This window comes from Perissodus microlepis, chromosome 10 (genome assembly GCF_051167445.1).
Source record: "Perissodus microlepis isolate ML-2025 ecotype Zambia chromosome 10, ASM5116744v1, whole genome shotgun sequence".
NCBI lineage: Eukaryota > Metazoa > Chordata > Actinopteri > Cichliformes > Cichlidae > Perissodus > Perissodus microlepis.
In genome coordinates this window covers 78,910-105,009 of record NC_140470.1, presented here as the reverse complement: position 1 = coordinate 105,009, position 26,100 = coordinate 78,910, and the positions used below count along the sequence as shown (strand labels likewise).

Here is a 26,100-nt window from a genome sequence, read left to right as displayed (position 1 = left end):
CACTCGCCAAAAAGCAGTAATCTGCTGTCACTCAAAAACACAATGTCCAATCTCTCCAAATGGTCGCAGGCGTGATTGAGACTCGAGCTCGTAAATGTTTGTTATGCCATTTGTCAGTAATGGTTAGAGCGCCACCTAGTGGGGCGACTATAATCATGATTGAATGAGATGAAATGTTAGCTGGTGGTTAAATGCATGAATTCCATCAATGTGACATCAGATCGGACGTGCTGGTTTCAGGTGTTGGGCGTGGCTCGACGCGCCAGGGGTGCGAGGGCCCTCATAACGCTGCTTGCAGCTTTAATGTTGTTATTGTGGTCATGTCCAAATTCATGGGCTGCATCCTCCTGAGGCCGCATTACTCTTATTATTCTTTCTGGGTCACAGAATAAACTTTAAAGATGTTTTCAGGCGAGAATGTAGCTGTGTAAACTTCAAATATCTGCTCGGTTTATCAAGACATCACATATTTTCAAAAGCGCTCCGGCATTTTCGGAGACGTCTGTTACCCACCAGCTCGATAGCAGGCCGGTGAACACCAGCTCACTAGAGCCGGCAAGAACAGACTCCCAGCACATCGTTTTCCGATCCCCACGGTCTTTCGCTACTCGGGATAAACATGATATAAGTCACTTAAAAATGTTATTGTTTGGTCTTTTTCAGTGTTTTATTTGTTCGTGAGTAAATCGGTTTGGCTGAGATTAAAGTTATTAGATTAGATTAAATAAAACGTTATTAATCCCGCGGGTGGGTTCCTCCGGGGTTTTCACACAGCTGAATAAACGTCAAACAGAAAACTGATTAAGCAGAAGTGTGAGATGGTCGAGAATTTACGCCAGGGTCATGTTATATTTTAGACAGCAAGGAGTAGGCGACTGAGATTTTATTAAAACACAGAGAGAGCTGGTGACGTAACTCTGAAGGCTAGACCGTCCAATTTCACAGCCGTTCACTTTCGGCCTACCCGGCCTCCTGAGAATTCAGCCCACATAGACCGTGAAGGCCAGGTCCTCAGGAGGATACGGCCCATGAATTTTGACATGCCAATTGTTGCTCCACAATGAGGTGTAACCACGTCATAAATTACATATTGTTAGAACACATTTTGTGTCGTTATAAATCCCAAACTGTTCCTGGAATTTTAGAACTGACTGTAGTGGCAATTCCTTTTGTTGGACCAACCAAACGTCTAACAATTACAAATCCACAAGCACTGTGGTCATATTTTGTACGTAGTTATCTTCATTATCAGTCAGGACTCCTCCTCATCCTTTTTTCTCCTTCTTTGGTGCAACCCTATGCATTTGGGGTACCCCTTTGGCCACTTCCCTTTTCCACGATTCCCCTGTGGGAGAGCTCTGTGTCATTTCTCTTCCAACACTAATTATATCTTTATCCAACCTGATGTTTCTGATTGTGTGTTTTTAGTTCATTGGTGTCATCATTACGGCTGTCTTCATTAGATGCTGTGAATATGTGGTACGTGTGCGCCGCATGTGTGTATAGGAACTGCTAATGCATGCATGAACAGATAATCCTTGCTAGCTGTGAAGTCATAGTATCGTTGAGCTAACCTTTATCCCAACTGTTGATATTTGGTTATAGGAGCTGGAGCGGGCCAGTTATTTACTTGGAGGGCTTTAAATTTGAACATAGCAGTTACAGAGGCACACAGTGGGTCAGTTTCAGTGTTTAGTCTTATTCACACACTCCCTCAGACTCTTCACACACACTGATTTTCATACATAAACACACTCCTGTGGTCTTTCTTGACTTCTTTCACACACTGATGAGCATCTACAGACTGTGAGCTCCGTCTTCTTTGTCTTTGGAGTCGAACTCAGTCTGAGCAGTCAGACCACATATTTCTAAAGCAACACACACACACACACACACACACACACACACACACACACACACGTGAAGGAAACAGCTGCAGTACTAAAAACTGCCACTGCCATGAACTAGCTGTGTGGAGGCAGAAGAGGACCCAAACGCAAAACTCACGGAGACAAAAAGCTGAACTCAAAATCACTGCTTTATTGCAGGCTTCACAAAGAAACAGAACTAAACTGGGAATGCTAACAGAAGACCGAGGGAACACAGAAAGACACAGGTTCGGGGAGGAGACATTGACGACGCGACACTGAACTGAGGGAGACATGCACATAAATACACAGAGGGTTAACGAGGGAAGTGGGAGCACACGGGGAACACAGCTGACACAGATAATCGTAACGAGACAGGGCAGGAGTGAACACAACATGACACATACTGACGAGAGACTGTCAAAGTAAAACAGGAAGTACACAGAGGTTCAGACAGGAGGAGAGAGAGCACAGACATAACGGGCTGGGGAAAACATTAAAACACGAGGGGAAACGAGGGCTCACAGATACACAGAGGGGCACACAGGGGGTAATCAAATAAGGAACATCTTTAACAGAACCTAGGAACCACGGCATACGGAACAAAATACAAAAATACATGAAAACTAAGAATGCTGGGCCAACATGGCCCAGGACCATGACAGCCTCGCTGTCTACAAATATACGAACTGAATGTTTCTTTGAGGCTGTAAAAACCTTATTTATACTCCATTACAGTCCTGCATTCATAGTATCACTTCTGTTATATTAGTACATGTATTTTATTCTGTTGAACACATGAAACTCTGAGCTGGATTGAATCCATTGAATCAGAGTCCAGGAATCAGACTAAACACACTGAATGTGTCCTGAGCTCGGCCGCTGTTCCACAGTAACTGCTGTCAGAGTCACTGTTACTGAGTTATCTTAGAGTGTGAACTCTGTAAACAGTCAGCTTGGTCATGGACATTGTTACTGCAGCAATGTATGACCTTTGTAGGTCAACTCGGCTCTGTGACACTTTTTGTAGTGAACTGATGAAAGCTATGTCTCAGATGGATGTTAGTCCAACACATCAGACAGGACCTCTGCAGCTCTTAGTTGATGTGCACATGAATGATTTGTGTTTCCTCTGCAGGTGAAGGTAGAAAGTGTGTGTGAGCTGATGTGAATTGAGCAGCATGGATCAGTGTGAGGACAGAGAGGAGGGAGTCCCTCCCTCTAAAGCCACTCTGTGTGGGCAACATGAGAGCCAGACCAAAGCTCAGAGGTGAGATAACCAACTGTCCATGACTCTTCTCCATGTCACAGCTCAGCACTCACATCACTGCTCCATCATTATTCACAGGAACCCACCTGGACCTCCACCTAGCTCTGTGTCCTATGACAGTAACTCAGTCAAAGATGTCATTAAGAGATTTGAGCAAAGACAGTTAGCTGAGAAAAGGTAAGCTAACACCAATAATATCAGCTATTATGATGAGAATTTTACTGAAGATTTATAACTTTTTTCAGGATCCATCAGAGACTCAAACCTGGACCTCCACCCAGCTCTGTGTCCTTACAGAGTGACCGGTCTAAAAATGCCATTCCTGACTTTAAATCAGGCGTGTGTCGTCCTGCAGAGAGGTAATGTGTGTGTAAATGTTGTTAAGTGTTTGTGAATAAATTCTCCATCATGTTTATGTCAGCTGTTTCACACACATTTCTATGTTCATATGTGAAGCGGTGTGTGTTGGAGTGTTTCCACAAACACAGCAGATACTCAGAGAGATTATTTTTAGGAAGGGGAGATGTTCTCTAACTCCTAAAAAACTGTCCTAAAACTCTTCACTCAGTCTGATCCCCACTTCCTGCTCCTCAGCAGTGCTGCTGTTTTCATGAACCAGGACAGAAATGAACTGAACTGTTGTTTCCTCATCAACTTCTTTCTGTCTGCTGAATCTGTAGTGAATCAAAGTGAAACGTGTGAAAATACAGCTGTTAATAATCCAGTTTGTTAGATAAACGTGTGAATGTTGCAGTGTGCTGTTAAACAGTAACATAGTAACTGTGACGTGTCCTGATCTGACAGTAGATCATGTTTGTGTTCTTGGTCACATCACACAGAGTTCGGCTTTATAGGCTGGAACAGTTTTTAGTATAGATTACAAATATATATTATATATAACAGGGCTCTAGACTAACTTTTTGCCATGGGCGTACCGGTACGCCTAACTTTAAAAAGTTAGGCGTACCGGCACAAAAGTTAGGCGCACACAAATTTTATAATAATTTATATAATATAATGTGTTTTTCTGGATACACTGTGCTTTTTCAGCTTTCAAAGATTGATGACACCGTGTCAGAGCACTGGCTATGAATTTCAGAAGGATCAGGCCTTAACTTAACAGAAAAGTTAGCAATAGTTCTTTTCCTATTACAGCTACATCCACTTCTGTCGTGCCTAGGCTGCTCACTAGGGCTGGGTATCATCACTGATTTCTATAATCCATTTGATTCTGGTTTTCAAAGTCCCGATTCGATTCAACTTAGCCTCAGACAGTCAGAAATATTATAATTCTGGTCATTTATCAGTACTGACTTCATCAGAATTGTGAACATCACAGCAGATGCCTTTGTGTGAAAGTAACTGAGAATAAAACACAGAAAAACATGAAGGAGATTTTCCTGGTCTGACTTTTTATAGCAGATAACCTTAAAAATATTCTACAATGTTCTGCATATAAAGTTTACATTTCTTCAGTATTGAACAACAGAAAAAATAGGCTTTCTTGTCCGAGGTCATTTAAGTGAAAAAAAGAAAAAGAAAAGAAAAAGACAGCAGCCGACAGCGCTGTAAACAACGGTAGACTGGTGGGTAATAAGCGAATGAATAATACAGAAAACAGAGATTGGAGACGGGAAACTGTTCTTGAAGTACAGAGAGAGATAGAGAGAGAGCTAGCTGTGCATGAAGTGTGATTTTAATAGTCGTGGAAGCATGTCCGTCTACGGGTCGTCGGGTGAGAAAGCGGAGAAAGACAAAGTTGATTCTGATGCGTCGGGTCCGTTCTGTGTTTACGTCTTTGTGTGGAATCCGTGTACCTGCTCTCATTTACTGTTTGGTTGTTGTTGAAATGGTTTTGTGAGCTTTAATCTGAGAATTCTGGCGTTTCTGGCAAAACACAGTTATATTTAAAAGTCGATTCAGGATTTAATGAATTGATATCGCTTTATTCAAGCTACTCACCTCCCACTACCACCTGCGCTTTCAACTGGACCACGGCCAATCAGAGAGGTCCCGCCCCTTACTATCTCTGATTGGTTTAGTCCACGATAGGGGCATAATGTGTCTTTTGTTGACCACAGGGAAGGTTGCAGATTTTTTTTTTTTTTTTTTTTGCTACCCGAACAGTTGGTCGCACAGGTGCAACTAAATATTTTTTTTTAGTCGCACCACTGAAAAATTTGGTCACATTTGCGACCAAATTGGTCGCACTCTAGAGCCCTGTATAACTAGAATACAGTTTGTAATCTATATAATGTTAGCTGCTAAATGGACTGGACCTATATATCATCAGTGAGGATCAATGAACTGACCTCACAGCCCATTGTTCATTTAGTGCAGCTGGTTTCAGTCACTGTACAAATGTCCTGTTTATAAGGTTGGAAACTTGCAGTCAGCTGAGACTGAAGAAGTCACTGTGATGATAGTGATGATACATTTCTCCCACTGAAAACGTCCAGATGAACAGAATCAGCTCTTTGGGAAATCTGAATATATTTGATATCCAACTATAGTTATATATTTTATCTAACTCCCCTCATTCACACAGCACTTTTTTCTGTGTAAGTCCTTTTTATCTATCATTCATACACGTTGATACTCCGATAGATGAATCAGAGAACAACTCGGGCATATTTCAGGCATATTTGACATCCAAACTGGAGCAGACTGGGATTGAACCAGCAGCCTTCCCAGTAGTAGGGACCTGCTCTCTGACCTGCTGTACCTCCTGAGCTACAGCCATCCTGACCATTAGCACCAGCTGGTGCTGCATACAGACTAGAGAACATCAGAGTTCTTGGATTGTGGCTCACTCACACTGGGACTGCAGCATTAGGATCATTTGCCTTGCTCAGTAAGTCTGCCCCATATCATCAAATTAAATCCATCTTATTTTCTTATATTTACCTGCTCTGGAATTTGTGCTTCTCCCTGTTCTGGATTTCTGTGACTGCAGAAAAATATAATACTTCAATATAATAATTAATTAAGGCTGAAATACAGCAAGCAGCAGCTCAACAAGAAGTAGTTTTTATTCCAGCAGTGTGATGTTCAGAGTTCAGCTGTGAGTTTAACAAACTGTTGTTAACCTCCTGATAGATTTTGACTTTTTATTAACTTTAGAATAATTTTTTTTGTGTTTGTCCAGAGTTTAAAACACAACAAAGAAGTGTCAGTAATCAGGATAACAGTGGAAGGACTCTGGAGTATAATTTGAATTATTGATCAGTTTGATCTCTGACAGTGAAACTACAAATACAGATGCAACAAGGGAAGCAGCAGAAGTGACTAATCAAAGTGTGTGTGTGTGTGTGTGTGTGTGTGTGTGTGTGTGTGTGTGTGTGTGTGTGTGTGTGTGTGTACGTACAATGACAACTATTCATAGAATTCTCTATGGTTCCTCCACAGAGTGGACCAGCAGAGCTCAGAGGTTCCCAGTGGTCAGTCTGCCCAAACACACCTGGACTCCATATTTATGGTCTGTACATGTACAACAACTACTTTCATTATTAATATTAATAATAATACATTTATTTATTGGTCCCTTTCAGCTGTACACTAAATGACCAAAAGAAAACAAACTTTGAGATTAGACGGTGCAAAAAACTGTTTGTAGTTGAGATCAGTGGGAATGAAGCTGAATAACTACTGCTTCTTCAATAACTTTGTCAATGAAAAATAAATGACAAATATGATGGAAATTAGGAGCATTAGCACTTACTAATGATGTGACTGGACACTCGGCTGTATTGAGGCAACCGGGCACATTAGGTGGAACTCAACTGTAATGGAAAACCAGTCAGTCCAGTCCAGTCGTGGCGATCTGTCGTGAGTTGATCTGAGCAGGTACTTAACGGGGGCCATAGATGTGTTTGTGCTTAATAACAATGAATCACAAGATTTTTAGATTTTTAGATTACTGTTAAAATCTCATGTTGTTTGTTAAAGTTCAGGGTGTGTTACTAAAACTGTTGTTTGCTCACTTTCCAAAGACCCAGGCCCCATAAAAAGCAGCCAAACAGCTTATAAGAGTTACACACCCACACATATCTATCAAGTTAACTCTGGTCTAACACACTTGGATTTAGCTTGAAGAATGTTTCTGTACAAGGACTGAAAATGATTTAAACAGCAGCCAATATCCAAAGAACAACTTTGACACACCTTCATAAAGCCTGCAGAGCACTTAAAAAAAGAAACACTAGCTGAAAGTCTGGCTTCTCTTATGGAAAGTACAGAGAAATTATGGGTCGCTCCAGACTTGTGCACAATATAAGAGTTTAAATAAATCTAAAGAGTAACTCAAAATCCTACAATAATACCGAGAAAATCCATCTACAGCTAACTGTCCAAGTGGATTTGTTTAAGACAGCTCTGCAGGTGCATGATAGGGGCGTGTTTATAGTGAAAGTAGTAGAGAAAGTAAACCCCATGGGAAGGAGGGAGGACTCTCAGCGGCTGACTTCCAGCTCATATTCAGACATTTGGTGATCGTGGCTCAAGAGTTGGGTGTTCATCTTGTAATCGGAAGGTTGCTGGTTCAAGCCCCGGCTCGGACAATCTCGGTTGTTGTGTCCTTGGGCCTTGGGCAAGACACTTCACCTACTGCCTACTGGTGATGGCCAGAGGGGCCGATGGCGCGATATGGCAGCCTCGCCCCTGTCAGTCTGCCCCAGGGCAGCTGTGGTTACAACTGTAGCTGCCTCCACCAGTGTATGAATGTGAGAGTGAATGAATAGTGGTATTGTAAAGCGCTTTGAGGGCCCCCCGAAAAGCGCTATATAAATGCAATCCATTATTATTATTATTTGACTTCTCACTGAAAGCAGCTAGTTTGAGTGGCTGTACCTTCATTAGAAGAGATAGCATGGCAATAGTAATTAGAGTTGATTGAGCAATGCTGTCCTTGTAATGTAGTTTATGATTTTTATACATCTTTTTGTGGACAAGTCCAGTTTTTCTGTAGAGCCTCTCAAGTTGGTGACAGCAGTCAAAGTTCACGTGTAAACCAGAGCGGCAAATCAGGTCCAAATGTGTTGTTCACAGTGAGTGGGATCATCAGTGTGCTGCTATGTTAACATCCTGCAGCAGGATTTGCAGAGAATGGATAGATCACTAAGTCATTGTTGAGTTTAGGGGGATGGTAGACAGTTGGAGCAGGTTCAGCCAGTTGACACACAGTAGATTGAAAATAACTGAAGGCAGGAGAAGACACCTGTATGACTTTCCACCTCTCAACATAGATTATTGTCCCTGGGCAGTGCTACGGGGCTGGTAGATGTAAACAAACCTGGAGGAGTGGATTTATTCAGCTGAGAAAAGTCATGGAGTTGTGTCGTGATGCTCAATCATCCAGGTGAGTAAATCCCAAAAATTGATTCTGTTCATCTGGACGTTTTCAGTGGGAGAAACGTTTCGTCATCATCCAAGTGACTTCTTCAGTCTCAGCTGACTGCAGGTTTCAATCTTATAAACAGGACATTTGCATAATGACTAGCAGCACTGAATGAACAATGGGCTGTGAGGTCAGTTCCTTCATCATTGGTATGCATATTGTCACGACCATTGATCAATAACCACTGATCAAGGACCATGAGTCCCGTTCACAGAGAGTTGGCGAATGGCTGAAATCACATCATTGTAAGATGGTAACAGATGTACCCTTAAGCCCCCTCCTTGATTCAGAGATGGTCTTTCCCTTTGCACGTAAATGGCCTCCTTGACTCCGCGCTCATACCAGCATTCACATTTACTCAGGGCCTTCTTGATGTGATGTTCTTCTGCTACCTGGCCACTGTGTCTGTGGGGATGGTGTCTTTTCTGTGTTGTAGCGTCCTGATGATGCCCAGTTTGTGCTGCAGGGGATGATGAGAGTCAAACCTTGAATACTGATCCGTATGCATAAACAGAGTGTACCTTTAAGACCAGTTGTCTGTATGATCAACTCAGTCACCTATAACATCTCCAAGTTTCTGGCTTTGATTCTCAGCCCGTTGGTAGGCAGCTCTGAACACCAGAGAAACGTTTCTCCCACTGAAATCACTGCATTCATATGAACAGAATCAGCTTTTTGGGGATTATGGAGTTGTGGAGAATGTCTCAGTTAATCAGATAAAGTCAAACTTACGACTGGTGAAGAGATCGTGGATGATATGTGTAACACTGATGAAGCGCTAATGAATTAATACAGGCTAGGTATTGAGTGAAATATCAGGTTATTATTAATCAGAAGATTTAGGAATGCTACTGGAGCTGATGGGCAGTAATTAATAAATACACACAACACAAAATGCTTTTGCAGGTACCATGTATTTAACCGAAATCAAAGAAAAATAACAAAAAAAGAAAAGGAAAACTTAAATAATCACTCCTGCTGCAGCTATTCAATTAATCAAAGACCCAGTGGGGGTGCACAAAGACAACTAAGCAAATTCTTCTGACTTATACCAAGCAATATAGATTCTCAAAAAAAGTTCCCCATAAATAACACATGTTAACATCAAAAACACTGATCCACACTGAAGAGGAGAAAGTCCATGACTGATGTCCAAGCGCTATTGTCCATAAACGGGGGAGGGGGGTATGATTGTGGAAATCAGTGTATTCGGAAAATGGGGACAGAGCGTCGTCTTTGATAGCTTCCTACCCAACCAGTGGAAGCTTCAATGCAGAATGACTCCTGCTCCTAGCCGTTCATTGGCCCAAAAAGAATCACCTGGCCTGCATTAAATAAACAAGGCCAATAAGAAATCACAAGAATAATATGGTAAATGGCCTGCATTTGTATAGCGCTTTTCTAGTCCCTAAGGACCCCAAAGCGCTTCACACTACATTCAGTCATTCACCCATTCACACACACATTCACACACTGGCGATGGCAAGCTACATTGTAGCCACAGCTGCCCTGGGGCGCACTGACAGAGGCGAGGCTGCCGGACACTGGCGCCACCGGGCCCTCTGACCACCACCAGTAGGCAAACATGGGGTTAGTATCTTGCCCAAGGATATTTGGCATGCAGCCAGGAGGCAGCCTGGGATCGAACCACCGACCTTCTGATTAGTGGCTGACCTGCTCTGCCACCTGACCTACAGCCACAAAATGTCAGCCAGTTAAGCTAAATACATCAAGTTATTTTTGTTCCTGTGTACACAATTTATAAATAAATAAACAAACAGTATATTTAACCAATAAGGATTTAACTAAAACATTTCAACTGCTATATACATATTATATAGCTTCACCACATTTGTTATTCAACAACTATCGGTCAAATCAAAAATCAAAATCAAATTGTTTGGACCGGCAGCCGCCAATTAGCGTCAGCTGGTAGCAATACAAACAGTCAATTAAAAGTTCTCACCAATTCTGTTCCGTTCAGTGTTTGTTCAGTGCACAACAACACTACGACTCTGGCTCACAGTAATCAGCATCTAAGTCGCATAAATTAGTTGGTGTTAAAAAAAATGCATTAAAACGGGAAAAGCAAGTGTTTGCTAGTGATGGGTCCAGCAACACTGACGTACCGGCGCATGTATCAAGCTCACAGAACGAAGCCTGTATCGGTGCGTGTGTCGCTTTAAGAAAAAGTCACGTGATCGATACAGCTGCTGTATCGCTCATTGCCAACGCTCCAAACTGTGTTTTAAAGGTACCGCATCTGCATCTGTCAATGGAATGAGTCACCACAAAAAAACAAAAAAATAAAATTACTCTCGCAAAGATAAAAAATAAAATACATATCTCTCAATAACAAAATGGAGCCCCCCGCAAAAAAGAAAAGTTTCTGCTGTGTGGGATCATTTCGATCTTTCAACTGCAAATACGGTAACTGTTTGTCTTTTTTTTTCAGTGTAATCTATCAGAATAGGAAAAACAGCAATGTGACTTGCAGCTCTTTCTTACACAAACAAAAGCACCCCCTCAATGTTTAGGCATTACAGAGCCAAACATAAAAATGAGGAGACAAACTCACCGAGAATGAACGCAGGTAGGCCTACATAGACATTGAGCATCATTATCATCATTTTTTTTTCATTAATATATGTTTTATTATTTTCAAGCATCTAGGAAGACTGTTTTTGACCAGGCAGTCCTGAATTTTTTTTTAGAAAGGATTGACAACCCCTTAGTATTGTGGAGAGTGTCAGAGAAAAACATTCTAGGATCAGAGGATCCTTTAACGTACTGGGGGAATAGGAAGACATCTTATCCGAACCTTTTCCACCTGGGTTTATAGTTTTTGTGTACCCCAGCTTCGTCTGTGCCCTATGAGCGTGTGTTTTCCAAAGCTGAGGAAATGGTGTCAAAAAACGCAATGGACTGAATGCAAAACCATTGGATAAACTTGTTTTTCTGAATAGAAATTTATAATAAACTCTGAGTCAAATACATTTAAATGGGTAATGTTACATTCACAATACCTTCACTTTAATTTTTACTTAATGCCATTCGCAATATATTTTAAAGATGTCTGCAATGTAAAAAATATCAAATGATTCCATGGAAAGTACAATACCTTACAGTGTATACAAGTATTCAATTCAATTCAATTCAATTCAATTTTATTTATATAGCGCCAAATCACAACAAAAGTCGCCTCAAGGCGCTTCATAGATACAGAGAAAAACCCAACAATCATATGACCCCCTATGAGCAAGCACTTTGGCGACAGTGGGAAGGAAAAACTCCCTTTTAACAGGAAGAAACCTCCGGCAGAACCAGGCTCAGGGAGGGGCGGCCATCTGCTGCGACCGGTTGGGGTGAGAGAAGGAAGACAGGATAAAAGACATGCTGCGGAAGAGAGACAGAGGTTAATAACAGATATGATTCAATGCAGAGAGGTCTATTAATACATAGTGAGTGAGAAAGGTGACTGGAAAGGAAAAACTCAATGCATCATGGGAATCCCCCGGCAGCCTACGTCTATTGCAGCATAACTAAGGGAGGATTCAGGGTCACCTGGTCCAGCCCTAACTATATGCTTTAGCAAAAAGGAAAGTTTTAAGCCTAATCTTAAAAGTAGAGATAGTTTCTGTCTCCCGAATCCAAACTGGAAGCTGGTTCCACAGAAGAGGGGCCTGAAAACTGAAGGCTCTGCCTCCCATTCTACTTTTAAATACTCTAGGAACAACAAGTAGGCCTGCAGAGCGAGAGCGAAGTGCTCTAATAGGGTGATATGGTACTACAAGGTCATTAAGATAAGATGGGGCCTGATTATTTAAGACCTTGTATGTGAGGAGCAGGATTTTGAATTCAATTCTGGACTTAACAGGAAGCCAATGAAGGGAAGCCAAAACAGGAGAAATATGCTCTCTCCTTCTAGTCCCTGTCAGTACTCTTGCTGCAGCATTTTGGATTAGCTGAAGGCTTTTCAGTGAGTTTTTTGGACATCCTGATAATAATGAATTACAGTAGTCCAGCCTGGAAGTAATAAATGCATGAACTAGTTTTTCAGCGTCACTCTGAGACAGGATATTTCTAATTTTAGAGATGTTGCGCAAATGGAAGAAAGCAGTCTTACATATTTGTTTAATATGTGCGTTGAAGGACATGTCCTGGTCAAAAATGACTCCAAGGTTCCTCACAGCGTTACTGGAGGCCAAGGTAATGCCATCCAGAGTATGAATCTGGTTAGATACCATATTTCTAAGATTTTCAGGGCCGAGTACAATAACCTCAGTTTTATCTGAATTAAGAAGCAGAAAGTTAGCGGCCATCCAGGTCTTTATGTCTTTAAGACATTCCTGCAGTTTAACTAATTGGTGTGTGTTATCTGGCTTCATGGACAGATAGAGCTGGGTGTCATCTGCATAGCAGTGAAAATGTATGCTATGTCTTCTAATGATGCTGCCTAAGGGAAGCATGTATAATGTAAACAGAATTGGTCCTAGCACTGAACCCTGTGGAACTCCATAATTAACCTCAGTGTATGAAGAGGACTCTCCATTTACATGCACAAATTGGAGTCTATTAGATAGATATGATACAAACCACTGCAGTGCAGTACCTGTAATACCTACAGCATGTTCTAATCGCTCTAATAGGATATTATGGTCAACAGTATCGAACGCTGCACTGAGGTCTAGCAGGACAAGCACAGAGATGAGTCCACTGTCAGAGGCCATAAGAAGATCATTTGTAACCTTCACTAAAGCTGTTTCTGTGCTGTGATGAGCTCTGAAACCTGACTGAAACTCTTCAAATAAACCATTCCTCTGCAGATGATCTGTTAGCTGTTTGACAACTACTCTTTCAAGGATTTTTGATATGAAAGGAAGGTTGGAGATTGGCCTATAATTAGCTAAGACTGCTGGGTCTAGAGATGGCTTTTTGAGTAAAGGTTTAACTACAGCCAGCTTGAAGGCCTGTGGTACATAGCCGATTATTAGAGATAGGTTGATCATATTTAAGATCGAAGAATTAATTAATGGCAGGACTTCTTTGAGCAGTTTTGTAGGAATGGGGTCTAAAAGACACGTTGATGGTTTGGAGGAAGTAATTATTGAAGTTAACTCAGAAAGATCAATTGGAGAAAAAGAGTCTAACTTAACATCAATGGTACTAAGAGTAGCTGTAGATAATATTACATCTGTGGGATGATTACTGGTAATTTTTTCTCTAATGATAAAAATTTTATTTGTGAAGAAGTTCATGAAGTCATTACTAGTTAACGTTAAAGGGATGGTTGGCTCAACAGAGCTCTGACTGTTTGTCAGCCTGGCTACAGTGCTGAAGAGAAACCTGGGGTTGTTCTTATTTTCTTCAATCAGTGATGAATAGTAAGATGTTCTGGCTTTGCGGAGGGCTTTCTTATAAAGCAGCAAACTATTTCTCCAGGCTAAATGATGATCCTCTAAATTTGTGACACGCCATTTCCTCTCCAGCTTACGAGTCATCTGCTTTAGGGTACGTGTTTGAGAATTATACCACGGAGTCAGGTACTTCTGATTAGAGACCTTAGTTTTCACTGGAGCTACAGTATCCAGAGTCGTACGTAGTGAGGAGGTGAAATTATTAACAAGATAATCGACCTCTGTTGGGGTAGCGTTCAGATAGCTGCTCTGCTCTGTGTTGGTACAGGGCATTGAAGATGATAACAGTGGGTGGATTATATTCTTAAACTTAGTTACAGCGCTTTCAGAAAGACATCTACTTTGATAAAATCTACTCTCCACCGCTGTGTAATCAATTATTGTAAATGTTATCAGGAAATGATCAGACAGGAGAGGGTTTTCAGGAAACACTGTTAAATGTTCAGTTTCTATGCCATATGTTAAAACAAGATCTAGAGTGTGATTAAAGTGGTGGGTGGGTTCTTTTACATTTTGAGAGAAGCCGATTGAGTCTAATAACAGACTAAATGCCATGTTGAGGCTGTCATTTTTAGCATCTACATGGATGTTAAAATCACCCACAATAATTATTTTATTTGAGCTCAGAACTAAATTAGATATAAAGTCTGAGAAATCAGACAGAAACTCTGTGTAAGGCCCAGGTGGACGATAGATGATAACAAGTAAGACTGGTTTCTGAGTTTCACAGCTGGGGTGGACAATGTTAAGCATCAGGCTTTCAAATGAATTAAAAGTCTGTCTTGGTCTTTCATTAATTAATAGGCTGGTGTGAAAAATTGCTGCCACACCGCCCCCTCGGCCTGTGCTTCGAGGTTTCTGGTAGTTAGAATGACTCGGGGGTGTTGATTCATTTAAACTAGCATAATCATCCTGCTGCAACCAGGTTTCTGTAAGGCAGAGTAAATCAATTTGTTGATCAATTATTAAGTCATGTACTAACAGAGACTTGGAGGAGAGAGACCTAATATTTAATAATCCACATTTCACTGTTTTACTCTTTGGTTCAGATGTGGATACTGTACTGTTCTTTCTTTGTAATTGTTTATGTTTAAGTTGTTTGTTGCTGGTTTTTAGTTTGTTTTTTGTCTTTTTGGAAGCTGACACAGTCTCTATGGAGATGGGTTTTTGGGGGGGTAGCAGGAGGAGAGAAGCTGCAGAGAGGCGTGTAAGACTGCAACTCTGCTTCCTGGTCCCAACTCTGGATAGTCATATTTTGGGGGGTTTAATAAATTTGTCCATATTTCTAGAAATGAGAGCTGCTCCATCCAAAGTGGGATGGATGCCGTCTCTCCTAACAAGACCAGGTTTCCTCCAGAAGGTTTGCCAATTATCTATGAAGCCCACATCGTTTCTGGGACACCACTCAGACAGCCTGAGTATGTCTAGTATGACTAGGTCATTGAATCAGTGTCTGTTGTGAGTCTCAAGTAAGTTGCCTGCAATGATATTTAAGATCCAGCAGGTGACAGTATGGAGCAAAACAGCAACACTGTGTCGACTCAGTATCGATACAGTTTGGGGAATGTGCTGAAACGCTTCACGAGGCCTCATCTACCCATCACTAGTGTTTGCTAATACAACCCTGCAACAGCTCTGTCACCTGGCTTGCCTCCATGCATCTGACGGGAGGAAGCAGGGACAGGCTTACTATGACCTACATACCATCCGATTGGCTGAGCAAAGTCATGTGGCTGGAGTCATGTTTTTGTGATGTGTTCAATGGCAGGAAGTAAGTGCAGGAAATTACTAAAATCTAGTAAAACAGATTTTACTCTGGGTTACATATGCCCCTTGATTGTAAAGAAGTGGATGTTGTGGTGATTGAAGTTAAGAGTGGTGGGTCATTCATAAAGTATTCTGTTCCAGCTGCTGGAGGACAACATCATCACTTTTGTGAAGAACGAGCTGAAGAAGATCCAGAAGGCTCTGAATCCAATTAAGCCCCAGTGCTTGGAGTTTCAGAGGGAGGATGATGAGCAGAGGAGACACAGCAGAGAGGCATTTGTGAAGATCACCGTGGACTTCCTGAGGAGAATGAAGCAGGAGGAGCTGGCTGACCGTCTGCAGAGCAGTAAGAGGATTTATATAAAGACTTAAGCTGCTGGATGAATGAGACATTTGTGACACCAGTGGGTTCAGTCATTTCTCAGTGGGTCAGACATTGTCATCAGCATTTTGTAAAATATGATTGTTGAAGTTATATTTTTATTATTATTATTCAGAACTTCCAGCTGCAGTTTGTCATCGTAACCTTAAATCTGCTCTGAAGAAAAAGTTCGAGTGTGTGTTTGAGGGGATCGCTAAAGCAGGAAACCCAACCCTTCTGAATCAGATCTACACAGAGCTCTACATCACAGAGGGAGGGACTGCAGAGGTCAATGATGAACATGAGGTCAGACAGATTGAAACAGCATCCAGGAAACCAGACAGACCAGAAACAACAATCAGACAAGAAGACATCTTTAAAGCCTCACCTGGAAGAGATGAACCAATCAGAACAGTGCTGACAAAGGGAGTGGCTGGCATTGGGAAAACAATCTTAACACAGAAATACACCCTGGACTGGGCTGAAGGCAAAGCCAACCAGGACATCCAGTTCATATTTCCATTCACTTTCAGAGAGCTGAATGTGCTGAAAGAGGAAAAGTTCAGCTTGGTGGAACTTGTTCATCACTTCTTTACTGAAACCAAAGAAGTAGGAATCTGCAGCTTTGCAGACTTCCAGGTTATGTTCATCTTTGATGGTCTGGATGAGTGTCGACTTCCTCTGGACTTCCACAAAACTACAATCCTAACTGACCCTAGAAAGTCCTCCTCAGTGGATGTGCTGCTGACAAACCTCATTAGGGGAAAATTGCTTCCCTCTGCTCGCCTCTGGATAACCACACGACCTGCAGCAGCCAATCAGATCCCTCCTGACTGTGTTGACATGGTGACAGAGATCAAAGGGTTCACTGACCTACAGAAGGAGGAGTACTTCAGGAAAAGATTCATAGATCAGGAGCAGGCCAGCAGGATCATCTCCCACATCAAGACATCACGAAGCCTTCACATCATGTGCCACATCCCAGTCTTCTGCTGGATCACTGCTACAGTTCTGGAGGATGTGCTGGAAACCAGAGAGGGAGGACAGCTGCCCAACACCCTGACTGAGATGTACATCCACTTCCTGGTGGTTCAGGCCAAAGTGAAGAAGGTCAAGTATGATGAAGGCGCTGAGACAGATCCACACTGGAGTCCAGAGAGCAGGAAGATGATTGAGTCACTGGGAAAACTGGCTTTTGATCAGCTGCAGAAAGGAAACCTGATCTTCTATGAATCAGACCTAACAGAGAGTGGCATCGATATCAGAGCAGCCTCAGTGTACTCAGGAGTGTTCACACAGATCTTTAAAGAGGAGAGAGGACTGTACCAGGACAGGGTGTTCTGCTTCATCCATCTGAGTGTTCAGGAGTTTCTGGCTGCTCTTCATGTCCATCTGACCTTCATCAACTCTGGACTCAATCTGCTGGAAGAACAACAAACAAACTCCAAGATATTTAAGCGAAGAAATTCTCTTCAGATAAAGATTTTTTTCCAGAATGCTGTGGACAAGGCCTTACAGAGTCCAAATGGACACCTGGACTTGTTCCTCCGCTTCCTCCTGGGTCTTTCACTGCAGACCAATCAGACTCTCCTACGAGGTCTGCTAAGACAGACAGGAAGTAGCTCACAGACCAATCAGGAAACAGTCCAGTACATCAAGGAGAATCTCAGTGAGAATCTGTCTGCAGAGAAAAGCATCAATCTGTTCCACTGTCTAAATGAACTGAATGATCGTTCTCTAGTGGAGGAGATCCAACAGTCCCTGAGATCAGGAAGTCTGTCCACAGGTAAACTGTCTCCTGCTCAGTGGTCAGCTCTGGTCTTCATCTTACTGTCATCAGAAAAAGATCTGGATGTGTTTGACCTGAAGAAATACTCTGCTTCAGAGGAGGCTCTTCTGAGGCTGCTGCCAGTGGTCAAAGCCTCCAACAAAGCTCTGTAAGTAAGATTCTACATCAGAAGGTAGAGGAGGGAGAACAATGCTCTTCCTGAAACTGGCCAATCAAAATAAAGTGGTGTTTTTAGGAAGGGTGAACTGAAAGTGGGAAAGTGGTCAAGTGGTTCATTATAGACCAAGGTATGCGATAAGTAAGGGTTTCTTTAAACTGTATGTAATCACAGATATTACAGTTAAGAAAGTGGTTAACAGTATTTTATGTATTCCTGTTTCAGTAGGTACAGACCTAGTAAGGCTAAATATTCCAGCTCTTTACTGGTTTCCATTTAGATGTAGACATACAGTTATATTTTTAACCAATCAAAGTCCATGTTTTTTTTTTAACTAGACTTATTTGTATGTCATCCATTATTTACTGTATTTTCCGCACTATAAAGCACACTTAAAATCCTTTCATTTTCTCAAAAAAATCGACAGTGCGCCTTATAATCCGATGTGCCTTATTTATGAATTCTGGTTGTGCTTACTGACCTCGAACCGATTTTATGTGGTACATAAAGAGGGTTCCACAGCCTCAAAAATCTGTCAAACAATGTTTTAGTACAACTTTGGTAAGTTACGAAGCTGGACCACTTGATGGATTGTCCGAGCATTACAGCTACCGTAGTCAGGAGCCTCGCGGAGTAATCTGGGTCCAAAACTCCATCTGCTTCAGGTCCCAAAGTCAAATGAACACTGCGGAATCACTGAGAGACTTTTGTAGGGTTACTGAGGGTTACTGAATTATATTGTACACCAGCATATCTGATTTTCTTGTCTTGGTTTAGCATATGAATATATTTGATTTGATTTGATCACAAATTGTTTTTCAGACTGGGTAGCTGTCACCTCTCAGACAGAAGCTATGAAGCTATTTCCTCAGTTGTCTGCTCCCAGTCCTCAAATCTAAGACATCTCGATATGAGTAACAACGACCTGCAGGAATCAGGAGTGAAGCTTCTGTCGTTTGGACTGAAGAGTCCACACTGCAAACTTGAAACTCTCAGGTTAGGATTCAGACTTTTCACAGATGATAATTTATAATCCAAATTATGTTTCTGTATAAATTGTCTCCTTCCTTCTCCTTCTGTATTTGACCCTCCTATGCTACAAAGTGTTTGTTCTCATTGTTGTGAGCATTCTTTTGAGTATATCACTACCACAAGGCATATAGATGGGAAGAGTTGACCAATCATGTACCTGTAAGGCTATAAAATATGCAATAATTTCAATGACTTTGGATGTTCTGTGTCACTACCTGCACTCCAACTCTTTCTCCAGATATGGCCATTTCCACCCATCATGCCCAGACAACCCCACTAACCCTCAACACTATTCAGTTCCCTGGCCATGGGTAAATTTAATCGTATTGATTTCCTTCTCTGAAACTTCTCTTTTTTGGTGATCTCACACAAACAACAGCTACTCCCCATTTTAGGATGCTTGAGTTCTGCCCTGACATAATTCTTCAGTGCCTGCCTTGTGTTCCTATTTCTGTTTACTTGCTACACCTAAACCCTCCATTCTTCACCAAATTAATTTGGGACAGCTCTTCCAGGCTAAAATGTGTTTCTTGCTACGTTTTTTTGTCATCTTGAATGGTAACATTTTATTCTTTCGTGATCAGCGTCTTGTCCTGATGACATTTAGTTCTACACCTTCTGCTGGTTTTGAGAGCTGTCATGGTGGAAAATGGTTCTTCTCTAATTGGCCTTCCAAATAAAACCAATACATCCAAAACTGCTTGCCCTCACCTTTGTTGATTTATGAAATCTACCTAGTAGTCATTGCTGCTGTTGGTCCATACTCCAGCTTCCAAAATCCCAGCATAATTACCTTACATACCCTCAGAGCATGTGTTTATCACAGAGGCCAGCCACAGTGCAACCTGATTCAGGTTCCTTGAACTTTTACATCAAGTTCTCTCAACCTCCAGAATTTCTTCTGATCTCTTGTCAAGCCATTTCTTCATCTTTTTTACATTTCATCTGCTGCTCACAAAGGAATCTCTGACTACCTGATCAAGGTCATAGGTCGCTCATCATCATCATAACCCTACAAATTATATATTTGCAATAATCTTCAAGACCTTAGTAATGCACAACACATTTTTCCTCGGGATGTCTTCTTTTGGGATGCACCCAGCCCGGGAGGTGCCACCAGGCCCCTCTGAGGCCTTCCCCAAATTGCAGCCTCAGTTCACGGTTACACCATCTGCCATTACAGCGTCTACTAGAAATGCTGTCAAATCTAAAGTGTTTAAACTTTTAAGCAAATATTTAGTTCGATCTTCTGTCAGTGTGTGACATCATTGCTGGTAATAGCTAACATAAACTAACGTAAGTCTCATTAGTGACCGAATTGATAACTCAGAGGAAAATAAGGCCACTAACATTAAAAATCAGTTTAAGGGGATCACATTTGGGCTGCCCCTGTCTGTAACAATGAATTTTATGTTAAACCAAGGAACCGATGAAATACTCTCTGTGAAACCCAAGTCGCCAATAAGACATTACATACATTTAGTTCAACTCTCATTGTATGTGGTCTTTTAGCACCTCCTAGTGAAGTACTTGGGAGAGAGTTCTTGTCTGGAGGTCATGACTTTGAAGCCATCTGGACATTATGTGTGGAGTTTGGAAATATGAGTGTGAATGGTTCTCTGTCTCTGTGTTAGCCTTCTGACAGACCAACAACAAGTGCAGGGGTTACCTCATCCTGTGGTAGCTGGGATAGCCTCTAGGGATAGCCTGGGATAGCCTCTAGCCCCACTGAATTGGATAAGTGGAAGAAAATAGATAGATGTTATTGTATGTGACAACAGAGAATCATTGTTCACAGATGGATTGTTGTTTTGTGTGTCTGCAGTCTGTCAGGCTGTCTGATCACAGAGGAAGACTGTACTTCTCTGGCCTCAGCTCTGAGCTCCAACCCCTCCCATCTGAGAGAGCTGGACCTGAGCTACAATCATCCAGGACACTTAGGAATGGAGCTGCTGTCAGCTTGTCAAAAGGATCCACGCTGGAGACTGGACACTCTTAGGTATGGAGAGAACTGCTTTGTCCAAATTCAGGGGAAGGATGCTTCGAAGGATCCTACCTACCTGGTCCACATAGGACGGGTCCTTCGACGGCTGGGTAGACAGGAAGTGAGTAGCTGTGAAACTGGACAGTCTTCTAGCCTTTGTTCTACTCCCGTCTTTATTTCCGCGTTTTTCCGGTCGCTAGCGTCACAGCACAAAAACTTTAAAATGGACCCAGAAATGCTGCTCCATTTGTTTCTTCTTTTTTTGGTACATTTTTAATTCTCGAGGAGAAATATATACATAGCGATAGCGATAGATATATAAAAATATTCTTTAAATTCCCTGCTTGCCTCTGTAGGCAGTCTATCCTTCAAGCTTGGGTCCCCCCGCAGGTTCTAGGAACAGCTAGTATACAGATGATTCTGTATACTATGCCGGCCACTTGGTTATGGCGTTCCATGTATGCCCTGCCTGCTAGCATCTTGCACCCTGTAGTTATATGCTGGATTGTCACATCTTTACACAGCCTGCACCTGGGGTCTTGCCTGGTGTGATAGACCCCAGCCTCTATGGATCTTGTGCTCAGAGCTTGTTCCTGTGCTGCCATGATTAGTGCCTCTGTGCTGTGTTTCAGGCCAGCTTTGTACAGCCACTGGTAAGATTTCTAGATATTAGCCACCTCCTCAGTCTGCCAGAAGTACATACCGTGCAGGGGCCTGTCATTCCATGATGGTTCCTCGTCTTCCTCCTCTTTCTTTCTGCTGCCTGAGGTATTCACTGGGCACGTGGTCAGTTTGAGCAAGAGACGAAAACAGGGCATTGTTGGAATGCTACTACGCAAGTAACCCTGGCGGAAGGGGTTACATGAATAGGATGAGGGACCTATGGAATCTTCGATACCCAGCATCCACACTGACGGCAAAACAGCTAGTAGCTCAGTCTTCCAATATTCGGAAGAAGGCACTGCTCTCACAGCTAGAGATTAACAAGGTACAACACACATGCTACGGCAAGGGGGAGCCAGGACGACACGTCATGGGGGAGATATCATCACCCCCCCCACCCGAGATTGGGTACCAAGCCCCAAGTGCGATTAAAGGATTGCTGAGTGCAAGCGGAATTGACCTGAAAGGTAGAATCATAGCGAAGCTTGAAACCTGGATCCTCCGTAGCAGGTTACCAAGACTACATGAAGTACCCTCAGAAGATCTGCTAGATGATGTGAATGGAGCACTACAGACGATACCTACCACCACCATTACCGAGACTAACAAGGTGGTCTACACTACAGCAGTAGTGATCAGTGAGATGCTTGGCTACAAGTTGAACAGCCACAAGGAGCAGTTCCCTCCATGGAGAAGGAGGCTAGACGGCAAGATCAAGTAGCACGGAGGGAGGTTAGCCAATTGGAGTTGCAGAAAGGTGCGACAAAGAAGGTGCATAAGAAGTACAGGAAGCTGTCCATACATGAGGCCTTGGAGACTGCCAAGGAACAATATGAGAACAGCACCACCAAGGCTAGAGACGGAGAAATACTGGAAGAGCATATGGGAGAAGGACACAACCCATAACAGCTCAGTGGCTAGCGGATCTGAGGGCAGACCATAGCAGCCTCCCTGAACAGGGTCCAGTAACCATCACAGTGGCAGACATCCAAGAAAGTAGTGGTGCAACGGATCACGGTTGATCCGAAATCCGAACCGATCCCACTCCACGGTTCGGTACGCACATGATCTGAAGATTCAAAAAAGAAAAAAAAAGTATGTGTGGTGCGTGTGGTCAGTCTGTCAAGCAATAGTTATGGCCAGCGCTAGCGGTCCAAGTAGCGGATCAGAGGAGTTTGCGGCATTTAGGCAGCCCTTTGCTGCCCAGTCGGACCGGGCTAAAGCTATTACAAAAGCTATTGGGGTGTTTAGCTGCAGACGGGAGGCCGTATTCCTTTGTGGAAAACAAGGTTTAAACTGTGATGAACGTGCTTGAGCTACGCTATGATATCCCATTGCGCGTCCACTTTAGTGTGACAAGATCGTACCCAGGCATGTATGAGCAGGAGAAGTTTAAAGTTATGGCTGAACTGTCCCAGGCATCTTCTGTTGCTCTAACTACAAATGGGTGGACCTCCAGGGCAACAGAAAGCCACGTGACCGTGACCGCTCGTTATATCACAGCGGAGCGGTAGATACAAAGCCCTGTACTGCCCTATAGATTACATTAGATTAGATGAAACTTTATTTTTCCCTCGGGTGGGTTCCTCCGGGAAATTCAGTTTCCAGTAGCACAGCACCGACAGAAGTTACAGAATGTGAGCAGAAATATACCATATATACACATATAGAAATACATAGAATACAAAAGGGATGAATAGAATAAATAGGAATAAGAATACAAGGGAACGGCACATTTAAAGTATTGTGAGTCTATTACACCGTTGGATATTAACAAAAACTATTGCACATTGAAAAGGCACTACAGCTTACTTGTTCCCCCCTCCTTTGTCCCCGTTTCCCCTCCCTCTCCCCTCCAGCGAGGAGTTAAACAGTTTGATGGCGTGTGGGACAAAGGACTTTTTAAGTCTGACTTTGGGAGAAGCAACCTGTCACTGAACAGACTCCTCTGGTTGTTTATGGCCGTGTGCAGAGGATGCCCAGCATGGTCCATAATGTCCATATTGCACCGTAATTTGTTTTTATATAAGTGCATGAAATGAGTCTTCAGTTGAATGTTTTTTTAATAGACAAAAATACTTAAATAAGTAAATGGCAAGTCTATTTTTTGTCTTTTTTTTTCTATTTTTGCTGATCCAAAAATTGATCCGATCCGTGACTTTAAAACCGTGATCCGATCCGAACCGTGAGATTTTTGATCCGTTGCATCACTACAAGAAAGGGTCTCCAGTATGAAGAATTGGATAGCACCAGGGCCTGACATGGTTCACACCTACTGGCTGAAAAAGCTGAGTGCCCTCCATGAGCATCTGGCAGTACAAATGAACCAGCTGCTAGTTGATGAGAGACACCCAGGATGGCTAAGCAAAGGCCGGACAGTCCTGATCCTCAAGGACCCAGGTAGACAGAACAGTCAACGAAGACTGCAAGACTAGGCTGGCCAACCTGTGCACTGCCTGGATTGATTACAAGAAGGCCTATGACTCAATGCCCCACAGCTGGATCCTGGAATGCTTAGAATTGTACAAGATCAACAGGATCCTAAGAGCCTTCATCAGGAACTCAATGGGGATGTGGCGTACAACACCGGAGGCCAACTTCAAGCCCATAGCACAAGTCACCATCAAGTGCGGGATCTACCAAGGAGATGCTCTGTCCCCTCTGCTGTTCTGCATAGGCCTGAACCCCCTCAGTGAGATCATTAACAAGACTGGCTACGCATACTGACTACAGAATAGAGCAGTTTTCAGCCACCTCCTGTACATGGATGACATCAAGCTGTATGCCAAGAGTGAATGAGACATTGATTCACTGATCCACACCACCAGGATATACATAAATGATATCGGAATGTCATTCGGGCTGGAGAAGTGTAGTTGAATGATAACGAAGAGAAGGAAGGTAGTCAGAACTGAGGGGATCGAATTACCAAAAGGCAACATTGCAGACATTGAGGACAGCTACAAGTACCTTGGGATTAGTGATGGTAAATTTGATTCTTTTTACTGAATCGAGTTTTAATGAGTCACTCACCAAAGTGAATCGGGTTTTTTGAGTCATTTCATTCACTGAGTCAGTCGACCAGAGTGTGCAAAAAATGTACATTTTAACTCAAACTTAATTTGTTTCTCTTTTCAAGTAAATCCTACTGCTAAGATGAATGATTCTAAAAGAAAACAACTATTTTATAGAGCAAAAAAGAGCAAAAACATTTCTAAAATTAAGCAATTTCCTATCAAAATTGCTTAATAAACATTTATTTTATTTTATTTTGTTTTATTTTATTTTATTTTAATATATTTTTATTTTTTATTTTATTAGTATTTTCCTTAAATGTGTTAAATATATATTTTCTCATCTAAATGTCCACTGAGCTGTGAGCCAGGGGGCGGTAATGCGCCATAACATTGGTTGCCAACCAAGAAGAAGAAGAAGAAGCTGTGAGCCAGGAGGGAGGGGGTGAGTGAGTGAGTGATTCGTTCGCTCTATGATTCAGCACAGGAGGGAGGGGGTTAGTGAGTGAGTGATTCGTTCGCTCTATGATTCAGCACAGGAGGGAGGGGGTGAGTGAGTCCTGAGTGATTCGCTTATGCTTACGATTCAGCACAGGAGGGAGGGGGTTAGTGAGTGAGTGAGTGATTTGTTCGCTCTATGATTCAGCACAGGAGGTAGGGGGTTAGTGAGTCCTGAGTGATTCGCTTACGCTTACGATTCAGCACAGGAAGGAGGGGGTTAGTGAGTGAGTGATTCGTTCGCTCTATGATTCAGCACAGGAGGGAGGGGGTGAGTGAGTCCTGAGTGATTCGCTTACGATTCAGCACAGGAGGGAGGGGGTGAGTGAGTCCTGAGTGATTCGCTTACGATTCAGCACAGGAAGGGAGGGGGTGAGTAGCTCAAATATGCTGTTAGCATGTTAGCAGAGCGATGCTACTGTGAACCGAGGAGCTATTTTCTTGATGTGAGCTTCTACTCAGGGTTTTTTCTTCCAGTTCAGAGCAGAAATTTTTTTGTTACGATACTGGATTTTGTGTTTTTCTCCACAATTTTAATTATAAGCTAGATACATTGCTGCTAACAGCAACAGGGATGAGTCAGTGAGTCAGGATTCATGAGTCAGTAAAGTGATTCTCGAGTATTGAACGATTCGTTCATGATTCGCGCATCACTACTTGGGATCCTACAGGCAAATGGGAACCATGAAGAGGTCGCTAAAAAAGCTGCAACCACCAAGTACCTGCAGAAGGTCAGGCAAGTCCTGAGAAGTCAGCTGAACGGTAAGAACAAGATCCGGGCTATCAACACCTACGCCCTGCTTGTGATCAGGTATCCTGCAGGGATAATAAGTTGGCCAAAGGAGGAGATAGAAACCACTGACATAAAGACCAGGAAGCTCCTGG

General features: G+C 42.5%; 1 protein-coding gene across 1 annotated transcript in view; it reads left to right on the top strand.

Annotated features, from left to right (window-relative positions):
- LOC146378531 (protein NLRC3-like) overlaps positions 1–26,100 on the top strand; it is a 46,600-nt gene that overhangs the window by 8,481 nt on the left and 12,019 nt on the right. Inside the window, exons 2-9 of the mRNA XM_084941324.1 lie at positions 3,007–3,138; positions 3,217–3,315; positions 3,384–3,497; positions 6,547–6,616; positions 15,859–16,063; positions 16,215–18,015; positions 18,847–19,020; positions 20,882–21,055. Of these exons, the coding sequence (XP_084797450.1) occupies positions 3,050–3,138; positions 3,217–3,315; positions 3,384–3,497; positions 6,547–6,616; positions 15,859–16,063; positions 16,215–18,015; positions 18,847–19,020; positions 20,882–21,055 (2,726 nt within the window). The 5' untranslated portion in view covers positions 3,007–3,049. The remainder of the gene's footprint in view (positions 1–3,006; positions 3,139–3,216; positions 3,316–3,383; positions 3,498–6,546; positions 6,617–15,858; positions 16,064–16,214; positions 18,016–18,846; positions 19,021–20,881; positions 21,056–26,100) is intronic.